At 33.2% G+C, this 11,399-nt stretch overlaps 1 protein-coding gene across 1 annotated transcript; it reads left to right on the top strand.

Annotated features, from left to right (window-relative positions):
* The first annotated feature begins 7,656 nt into the window (after nt 1–7,656).
* LOC107614383 (inositol transporter 4-like) lies at nt 7,657–9,596 on the top strand. Its single transcript, XM_016316595.3, has 3 exons — nt 7,657–8,196; nt 8,277–8,990; nt 9,114–9,596. The coding sequence occupies exons 1-3, from the start codon at nt 7,657–7,659 to the stop codon at nt 9,594–9,596; spliced, it is 1,737 nt and encodes a 578-aa protein (XP_016172081.3).
* Nucleotides 9,597–11,399: the final 1,803 nt, after the last annotated feature.

The raw sequence follows: 11,399 nt of genomic DNA, 5'->3' as shown, positions 1-11,399 counted from the left end.
GAGTGTTAAGGGCCAGCAACTTTTGTGATTTGTAGCCATCAAATAGCCATCAATAATAAATTTAATGGTGTGAGATTAGTGTGAGATTTTATCCAATGACTCACTTTTCTTTGCTGGTTACATGCTGGCCAGAATTTAATAAAGTTGCTAGTCCCTAGACTTTTCCTTTATGAAAAAGTCTAAAGAGCCAGCAGTTTTATTAAAATCTGACCAACAACAAAAAATGAATAATTCTACACTATTAGATGTAATTTTACACCATTAAAAATATTAATAATAGCTAATTGATTACTACAAATAAAAAAACTTGTTGGTAAAAAATCACAGAACATCATCTTTAAATAATTAATTTTATTTTACAATAAGTCAGTGACGAATTATACTATAACAACCCGACTTTTTGAAAATTAAATAATAAGTGATTTACAATTTATTATATTTATTGATAATTTTATTTAAAAAAAATTATTTTTTTAAAAGTAATTAAATTAAATTTTATGATACTTTGAATTTAAAATCCATTAGACTTTTTAAAAAAATTTTATTATAATAAAATATGTCAAAAAAGATAAAAAATTTAATTATTATTATTACTATTATTATTGTTATTATTATTATTATTCAAAAAAAAGAAAAAAAAGTGGCTGAAAGCCCTTATATATAGATAGATAGTAAAGAAAGAAAGAAAGCAAGCCAAATATGGGTTATACGCATGAAAGAAAGAAAGCCCTTATATATATATGCGCTAAACACCAGGCTTGGCGTTTAGCGCTGTTGGGGCAGAGAAGGATTGTGGGTTTACTGTCTTCCTGGCACTAAACTTCCAGCTCAGCATTTAGCGCCACTAGCGTGTGGCTCTGGCACAATTTACGAAGAATCTGGCACTAAATGCCAGGTCGTGTGTTTGGCGCCAACTTCACAGAGGGCTTGCACACGTTACAAGGCGTTTGGCGCTAGCTTTGCAGCATCAATTTTTTTTCCTTTTTCTTTTGCACGAACTCTGCCAAACTCGCCTAGATTTTTTTGAAATAAATAAAACCACAATGCGCCTCAAAGTAGCATCCAAATAGGCTTCAAAAGCTAGCATCTAAATAAAACTCAATAATTCATATCTAAAATAATAAAAAAATATAGAAAAGATGCTCACGCATCAACGACAATCGGAGAAGAGAGAGCAATGGTGAGGAGAGAGGAGCAACAACGAGCGAGCGGCGAGCGGAGAGGAGCGGGCGGCGAATAGAGAGGAGCGAGTGGAGGTGACAAGCGATGAGCAGCAACGACGAGCAATCAGCTAGAGAGCGGTGAGTGATTGGTGAGCAGCGGTGAGAAAGAGAGTGAGAGTGGTTAAACGAGAGAGGGAGAGGAAGAGTGTGTGTCTTGTGTTTTTCTGAAACTGAAACCCCAATTTTGGATGTGAGAGTATTTATATCATTGAGTTTAATTTTTATGTCGGTCGCTAAATTAGTCACTAATGACAAATTTAATACCTGATTTTAGCGACTAACTACTTTATGACCTTATATTTTCGTTAGTCGCTGAATCGGTCGCTAATTTTTTTATCATTAGCCACTAACTTAGAGACTAACAATTTTTTAGTTTATTTTTTATGTTGTTTGCGAAAATCAGTCGCTAATGTTAAAATTAGCATTTTAGCGACCAACTGTTTTATCACCTTATATTTTTGTTGGTCGCTGAATCAATATTCCTCAAAACTGATAGCACAGTACATCTTGTCGATGGCTTTGGCATTTAACTCCACATTCTTTTTGTCTTTATCATTCCATTCAGTTTCTTCTTTAGGAGTCATCAGTCCTTCAGCACTTGTCTTGGTAGGTACTTGAGGATCATTCACAATAATTTTCCATATACTGTAATCAGTGGATTGAACAAAGATCCGCATTCTTTCCTTCCAGTAGGTGTAGTTCTTCCCATTGAAGAAAGGAAGCATGTTGTTTGATTGACCCTCAGTAAGAGTGTAGGCCACATAGTTTGCACCCAAGTTATTAGCCATTGGACCTTTACTCCAAGCTGTGAAGCTTGATCATTGAGTACTAAGCTCTGATACCAATTGAAGGTTCTTGATGGCCTAGAGAAGGGGGGTTGAATCTATGGCATTCTTTTAATCTTGATTAATAAATCTTCAAACCAGAAAATGAAACTTTGCTTCTATTTAGACTGCAAGATTAATTATGCAGGAGACAATTTTATTTTGTCTCATAACTCGTGAAACACAGAATTAGAATAGGGAAGAAGAAGATGACACAGTTATGTATCCTGGTTCAGCTGCTTTGTGCAATGCAAACTACATCCAGTCTCCACCACAACAATGGTAGAATTTTCACTATCTTTTCAAGTATTACATACACAAATTTTTCTAGGATTCAGCCCAATCCTATTTGGGACAAACCCAGTTTTTACCCAAGCTAGATTTGACTAGGTTTACTCCCTAGATTTTCAGCCACTAAGTGCTCACCAAACTTAGTAACGAATACCTCTCAGGTACATATACAAAACAAAAATATAATCAAAAGATACATGACATAAATCTTGGTTTTTCTCTCCAAATACCTCTCTTTGCCTTTTCTCTAAATAGCTTTTTCTCAATGTCTCACTTTTATGCCTTTTACCACTGAATACAAACAAAGAAAGATACAACAAACATCCAGAATTTTCAATAATAAACCATGAAGGAGATGATGTTGAATAACTCAAACCCTATAAGCTTAACCAAGATTTTGAACTCTCAAATGTAGCTATTCATCTTGACATAATGATCCCTTTTATGTAAGTACAATGCTTTCAAGACTTCAAACTTTGATTTGTGAGGTTTCTCTCTTCTTTGATTTTGGGTTCTCTCTCCTTGAGAAAAAATGAAGATGATTTTTCTTTTTGTATTGAGTTCTGTTTTCCCACCTAGGGCTTCTTTACAAAGTCAGCTTCTTGAATCTTGAGCTAGATAAGGTTCCTTTCTTTTTCTTCCATCAGACCAAAAAATCAGGAATTTAGAATCAGAGTTAGGCAAAGCAGCTTCATTGTTAACAAGTCCTTAATGGGTTTGATAAATCAAAACCATTAACCTTGTGCTTTGACCCTAAGTTTCAATATTAGTCGTTAATTCAAGGTAAAGTAAAGTAGCCACCACTTTTTTCATATTACTCGAAATAGTTGTGCAGAGGGAAGGAGAAATCAGAAAGTAATTGACTTGCATGTTAATAGAAACAATTTACCTTTTCTCTTATGATTATACCTAATTTGTGCATGTTAATTTTGATTTGACATAGCTTCCTTGATTTGCTTTTTTTTCTTCTGATGTGGTGCTTGATGAAAAAGTAAAACACTTTTTTCTTCTTTGATGCTTAGTCAAAAAGTGAAACCTTATTTCTCCTTTGTGGTTTACCCGAAGTAACACAGCACCACTAGCAGGAAGATGTTCTTCCTTTCAAGAATGGCAATGGGCTGAACTAGAGGCTTGGTCCAAGTAGCTATGGCTCAGATACTTGGTTTCCTCTGTTTGAGCTGTTCAATCATATTTGGGCTTGCAACACTAAACCATCAAAACACTTTTGGGCTTTCAACCCAACTAAAATCATGTTTGTCATTACCAAAAATGTTATTATTATTTACTAGACTCAAAAATCTGTTTCAGGTGTTATATCTTCACCTTCACCTTTACCTTCTAAGACAATGCCACAATCTTGACACACCCTAGCAGCTAAGAAATTTAGGCGACGGAGAAAATGCCCCTTTCAAATGCTCATATAGGAGCAGAGAAAATCAAAATAACTAAATGAGTGATAAGAGCACCTTGACTTTAGGAATTGATTACAAGAGCGAGATATATAAATAGAAAGTAAGTAGCATGAATGGGCTAGGCATATTTTGGGGATCATAATAAGAGAGTTTAAGTTCAAACTTGAAAAAATGTTCAAAAGAATAAGTGGTATAGGCTCACTCAAGAATACACTGAGCTACAAATTAAAAAGTTTAAAGCATCTCCTGAATTCACTACAAGAAAACTACGATTTTGCTACACTTTTAAAGCATGACGAAAAGTTGAAAAAACATAGTGATAGCTTTTTGCTACGTTTTTTGAGCTACCAGCACGCTTTTGAAAGGGTCATATCTGCAAGTGTGTCGATTATTCTATCGCGATGCATTTCTCGATCTATTGGCACACTTTTTTGCCACGCTTTTATCTATTGTCATATTTTTAAGCGTGGCTGTATGTATAATCCTATAGCCACGCTTTTAAAATGTGCCGAAAAGTGGACATACAACCACGGTTTTGAAGCGTAGCAAAAAAAAGTGTGACGACAGACCATTTTTCTCATAATGATTTAATAATAGCTAGTGGTCAATACTAAACCAAATCTTTCCCATTTAAACCAACACCAGCCAAAGGTTTTGGTGGGGGATTAGTATTCTTTTTTTTCTTCCTTTGTAAATAAATGGGAGGCAAAAAGATCTCTCTTAAACGATTTGAACCGAAAATAATACTATAATGAAGAGAAAAATTTTGATGAAAAAAAAATTTATTATTTAACTGAAAAAATTCACAAAAAAATATCATGTGCAATGCATATTTTTAGTCTAAATTTAATAAAAAATTTCTTGGTTCATCTAATGTTATTTTTCACCAAAAAACCTCTCAAAGGAGAGAAGGCTTTTTGAAATCTTTATGCTATATAAAATTTTTACGCTAAAAAAAATTCTATCTAATTTTTCAAACCATAGCGTAAATGATCATGCCTATTCTTGTAATATAATATATTTTTATATTTGTTCCTGTACTTAAAAATTTGGATATATATATATATATGATCAACAATTTAGTCAGAAAATTGAGTTATTAGATGATTAATTTAAATAATGAGACATTATGATTAAATTGTTTGTGCTTAATCTAACTAAAATATAAAATATGTGCATGCTTCAACAAAGATAATACAGAGATATAATTAATTAATAATTAGTAATTTAATACACTAAAAAAAAATTGAAGTGATAAAGATGCTCTAACCAGAATTTCTTTTTTTTTATCTACCATTCTTAACTATTAATAAAGGAAGCGAGGAAAAATAATTTTAATTAATTATATTTTACAATTCTAATTGCAGTAATAATAAACGAGTATTTAGCAATAAATAAATCAACTAAATTTTGCACCGACTCAAATATGGTAAAGATGAAAAAAATTAATTGGATATCTTTTTCATATTTAAAAGTAAATTTTTATATTTATATTAATATTTTAAAATATAGAGTTTTTTTCAACAATAGTAATTATAAATTTTGACATTTTGACTGTTTTGAAAAAATATTTACGTCAAAATAACTTTTTAGAATTTCGGAATCATTTAAATAATTAATAGAAAAATATATTAGCATTTATTTATATAATTAATTGAAGTTAATTATATAACCCAATCATATATACGCTCTTTGCGCATTGATTAAGAAAACGAAAAATAATATAGATTTGTGAAACAAGCACAAAAGGCAAAAAATACTACAAGAAAAAACAATGAGTATCGTCAGATTTGTCGGTGGTAACCACGTCGAATTCATAAGATTTTTTAATTATTGGCAGATTCTGTTTTTCGATGATAAATTTGCCAGTAATTTTTTGAGGGAAAATAAATTAAACCCAATAATAAATTAAATTTATTATTGGGTTTAATCCGATGGTAACTCAATTAAGTGAAACGATGTATTTAGTGACCTGCAATGATTTGTCTTCGGTGGAAGGAGTAGCAGAAAATTTCTCAGATCAGTTGTGTGGTGAGAATATATAATATGACCTAAAAAAACTATGAATATATAAGAAATTATTGGTACATACATCTATATATGGGACTTTTGTGGTGACTTTCGTTATACATCTATACATATTTTTGTTTGTTACATATATACATAAAAATGAGGATCTAGAAAATATTGAGATGTAACAAATGAAGGTAAAAGATAAAAACATACATAAGGGAGTGATATATTTAATATGATGCTAATTTGATTAGCATTTTACCCTTCTCTTCTCTTCCATATTCTCTCCTTAACATGGTTACTCGGAGCATAACCTCTTTAGAACACATTATCATATCTGACAATTTCTGAGATACATATATTATTACCCTTTATCAATTTTTTTTATTACAAACTAATAATTTATCTTAGAAAATATTAGAAACTAAATTAAAATTTAGTACAAACTATTTTTTTTAACACCTCAACAAATAAATATTTACTCCGAACATGTTTCGAATTGATTAACTAACTCTTATTGTTGGTTAAAGACGGGATAATACATTTTAAATATAATAAAATGTTGAAAACTTTCAAATTATCAAAGTGATATTGATCTCCTTAAAAGTGTATTACCAGTCCAATTTTATTTGTCTTTTCGAATAAAATAATAATAAAATTATATAACTTGAAGGGTTTGACTTTTATATATTGATTAAAATAAAAAATAACTTAGCTTTATTTAGATTATAAATAGATAAGATACATGAAAAAACAAATCAATTTTAACAAAAAAAAAAAACAAAACAAGAATTGGATAGGAATAAGAAAACTAATATACGGTTAAGACAGAATTGAATATAATAAAGTTGCGATTATGAACTTAGAAATACTAAGAAATATATCCTATCATATCATTATTATTTATTTATATATAAAAAAAATACAATCCAAAAAAGAATCAAGACAAATTAAACAAACGAAGCATGTTATATACTTGTACTTAAAAAAAGCAGAGAGAAAATGAGCTTTGTTATGGAAATCACACCACTCTGATGTTAAACTTTTGTTGTATCTCTCTAATTCGTGTATTTTACTATTTTGTTAGAGATCTTAGCTTTAGTTATAGATAAGATACATGAAAAAACAGATAAATTTTTACAGAAAAAACAAGAAATTGGATAAGATTAAAAAAAACTAATATACGGTTAAGACGGTTGAATTTAATATGGCAATCTTTGCTTATTATTTACTATAGACAGATTTTGTTGCCTTGTTATTTGTTAAAGATATGAATATATTAGCTGCCACTAAGGGGAAGATTTATATATAAAGGAGAAAAAAGACAGAATTTAAACCAACAATAGTAAATTCGAACTTTCAAGAAAAAAGGGAGCGTAATACCACACAACTGGTCTAAGAGACCTTTTGCAAAAGTTTAACATCAAAGTATTGTGGTTTTCTTAACAAAGTTCATTTTCTCTCTGTTTCTTCTATAGTACAGGTACATAACATATCTTATTTGTTTAATTTATCTCAAATTTTTTTTGGATTGTACTTTTCCTTTGTATATAAATAAATAATAATGATATGATAGAATATATTCCTAATTGTTTTTGTGTTGCTGATCACAACTCTACATGGTTAATTAGGAACAGTAATAATTACCTTTTTGAGAAGGTGTTAAGATCGGAATAAGAAAGAATAGATATTATTGATTAATTATCGTTGAGATCAAATTTTACTTTATAATTGAAAGTCTGCATGATGTTATGAAACGCATGAGATTAATTGCATACATAAATAAACAATGATGGACGGAATAATAATATTTCAGCGTGGAGTGCAAGTGGTAGAGGAAAGCTAAAAATCATCAACAGGGTTCACATTAAATTAATAAGGTAATCAGTAAGAATGGAAGGAGGGCCGGAGGCAGCGAGTAAACAAGAGTTCATGGAATTCTGGAAAAGAGCAACCAGTTCGCCTTACATCATGCGCCTTGCTCTATCAGCCGGAATTGGAGGTCTCCTCTTTGGCTACGATACCGGTGTTATCTCTGGAGCCTTGCTTTACATTCGCGAAGACTTTGTAGAAGTTGATAAGAAATTATGGTTGCAGGAAGTCATTGTAAGTATGGCTGTAGCGGGAGCCATTATTGGTGCTGCACTTGGTGGATGGATGAACGACATGCTCGGCCGTAAGACCTCTATCTTGGGGGCTGATATTGTTTTCTTTCTTGGCGCAATAGTCATGGCTATTGCCCCTACTCCTTGGGTCCTCGTCGTTGGAAGAATTTTGGTTGGTTTTGGAGTTGGCATAGCTTCCATGACTTCCCCTCTCTATATCTCAGAAGCCTCTCCAGCTGCCATTAGAGGAGCTCTCGTTTGTATCAATGGTCTCCTCATCACCTTTGGCCAATTCCTCTCCTACCTTATCAACCTCGCATTCACCACGGTATATATCTACTCGGATAATAACTAAAAAAGATTACGTAATTTAACATATCTGACTAAACTATTTAACATAATATACAGACTCCTGGAACGTGGCGTTGGATGCTTGGGGTGGCCGGGCTTCCGGCGGTGGTTCAGTTCGTTTTAATGCTGACCCTTCCTGAGTCACCGAGGTGGTTGTACAACCAAGGGAAAGAAAATGAGTCAAGGAAAATCCTGGAAAAGATTTATAGAGCAGACGAGATTGAAGGGGAGATAAAAGCGATGAGAGAAGCCGTAGAACAAGAGAAGCAAGAGGAAGGGTTGATCGGTCAAACTCTTAGAGAGAAAATGAAGGCTGCTTTCAGCAATGTTGCTGTTCGAAGAGGATTGTATGCAGGCGTGACTGCTCAAGTCGCTCAACAATTCGTTGGCATCAACACCGTCATGTATTACAGCCCAACCATTGTTCAGTTTGCCGGCATTGCATCAAAATCTACCGCACTTGCACTCTCCCTCGTCACATCTGGTCTCAACGCCGTTGGATCTATCCTCAGCATGCTTTGCATCGATAAATTTGGAAGGAGAAAGCTCATGCTCCTATCCCTTATTGCAATCATCGTTTGCCTCCTCACTCTAACCGGAGTTTTCTATCAGGCAGCTACCACCGCTCCTCCAATTGACAACGTTGACACCCTCAGCTTCGGTGCTAACGCTACATGCCAGGCTTATCTTGATTCCCCTAATGTCTCTTCATGGAACTGCATGAAATGTTTGAAAGCTGAATGTGCCTTCTGTGCCAGCACTGGGGGCAATGTAAGTTCATCACTTCCATCTCTTTCAACTTATATATATATATATATATATATATATATATATATATATATATATATGTATTAGTCTAATCTAATCTTAACATAATCAATGAACATGATGCAGCATCTTCCGGGAGCATGCCTGGCAGAAACAAAGGAAGTCAGAGCGGTGTGCGGTGAGCAAAAGCGCGTGTGGTTTTCTGATGGATGCCCAAGCAAAATTGGAGTGCTTGCAGTTATAGTGTTGGGACTATATATCCTAGCCTACTCCCCTGGAATGGGATCAGTGCCTTGGGTTTTGAACTCAGAGATTTACCCATTGAGATTCAGGGGAATGTGTGGAGGCATAGCAGCAGTTTCAAACTGGTGTGCTAATCTCATAGTGAGTTTGACATTCTTGTCACTTATCCATGCACTTGGGGCTGCAGGAACATTCCTTCTCTTTGCTGGGTTTTCCACAATTGGGCTCGTTGCCATCTATCTATTAGTACCAGAGACCAAAGGGCTTCAGTTTGAAGAGGTTGAGAAGTTGCTTCAGAAAGGTTTCAACCCTTGCGATTGTACCAATCCAAAGACAGACGAAGAGAAAGCAAGTACTAGTAAATAAATAATATGATATGATGAAGCTGCAGTTAGTTATCTTTTCATATACATCGAGAATTGGACGATTCTCTCTTAGAGGAATAGAAATTAAAGGAGGAGATAAATATATTTGCTGTTTCAATGTGTGCGTTCTCTTCTTCAAAATCTATGCTGACAGAGCGATAGAGAATTTCTCCATGTATGTCATATTTGTATCCAACTCATTAAATTAGAAAAGACGCACGTTGTATGAATACTTTTATGAAAAAGTCTAAGGAGCTACCAGTTTTATTAAAATCAAGTCAACAACAAAAAAATGAGTAATTCTACACTATTAGATGTAATTTTATACAATTAAAAACATTAATAATAGCTAATTGATGACTACAAATTACAAAACTTGTTAGTCCTCTAGCACTCCTTTACTTTTATTTTTGTTTTCTTTACGCATTTGGCTTTTTCATAATTACAAAAAAACTCTGAAAACATCATCTTTATATAATTAATTTTTTTTACAATAAGTCAGTGACGAATTATACTATAACAACCCAACTTTTTGAAAATTAAATAATAAGTGATTTACAATTTATTATATTTATTAAGAATTTTATTTAAAGACAATCATTTTTCCTAAAAGTAATTAAATTAAATTTTATGATACTTTGAATTTAAAATCTATTAGACTTTCTAAATAATTTTTATTATAATGGAATATCTCGAAAAGAATAAAAGAATTTTTATTATTATTATTATTACTACTATTATTATTGTTATTATTATTATTATCATTGTTATTATTATTATTATTCAAAAAAAAAGAAAAAAAAAAGTTGCCGAAGGCCATTATATATATATATACGCGCTACTGGCGCTAAACACCAGACTCGGCGTTTAACGCCGTTGGGGCAGAGAAGGATTGTAGGTTTACTGTCTTCCTGACACTTAACGTTCAGCTCGGCGTTTAACGCCACTAGCGTGTGGCTCTGGCACAATTTATGAAGCATCTGGCGCTAAACGCCAGGTCGTGGCGTTTGGCGTCAACTTCATAGAGGGGTTGCATGCGTTACAAGGCACTTGACGCCAAACGCTAGGTAGCAGCGTTTGGCGCTAGCTTTGCAGCATCAATTTTTTTCTTTTTTTGCTGCACGAATTCTGCCAAACTCGTCTGGATTTTTTCTGAAATTAATAAAACAACAATGCGCCTTAAAGTAGCATCCAAATAGGCTTCAAACGCTAGCATCTAAATAAAACTCAATAATTCATATCTAAAATAATAAGAAATATAAAAAAGATGCTCGCGCATCAACGACGATCGGAGAGGAGAGAGCAGTGACGAGGAGAGAGGAGCGACAACGAGCGAGCGGCGAGCGGGCAGCGATTAGAGAGGAGCGAATGGAGGAGACGAGCGATGAGCGGCGACGACGAGCAATCAGCTAGAGAGCGGCGAGCGATTGGCGTGCGGCGGCGAGAAAGAGAGTGAGAGTGGTTGAACGAGAGCGGGAGAGAGAGATAGTGTGTGTCTTGTGTTTTTTCTGAAATTGAAACCCGAATTTTGGAACTGAGAGTATTTATATCATTGAGTTTAATTTTTATGTTGGTCACTAAATTAGTCACTAATGACAAATTTAGTGATTGATTTTAGCGACTAACTACTTTATGACCTAATATTTTTGTTAGTTGCTGAATCGGTTGCTAATTTTATCATTAGCCACTAATTTAGAGACTAACAATTTTTCAGTTTATTTTTTTATGTTGTTTGCAAAAATCGGTCGTTAATATTAAAATTAGTGATCGATTTTTGTGACCAACTGCTTTATCACCTTATATT

This window comes from Arachis ipaensis, chromosome B1, assembly GCF_059453495.1.
Source record: "Arachis ipaensis isolate K30076 ecotype BB chromosome B1, ASM5945349v1, whole genome shotgun sequence".
Lineage (NCBI taxonomy): Eukaryota > Viridiplantae > Streptophyta > Magnoliopsida > Fabales > Fabaceae > Arachis > Arachis ipaensis.
The sequence above is the reverse complement of the archived record's forward strand: the minus strand, read 5'-3'. Positions and strand labels throughout refer to the sequence as shown.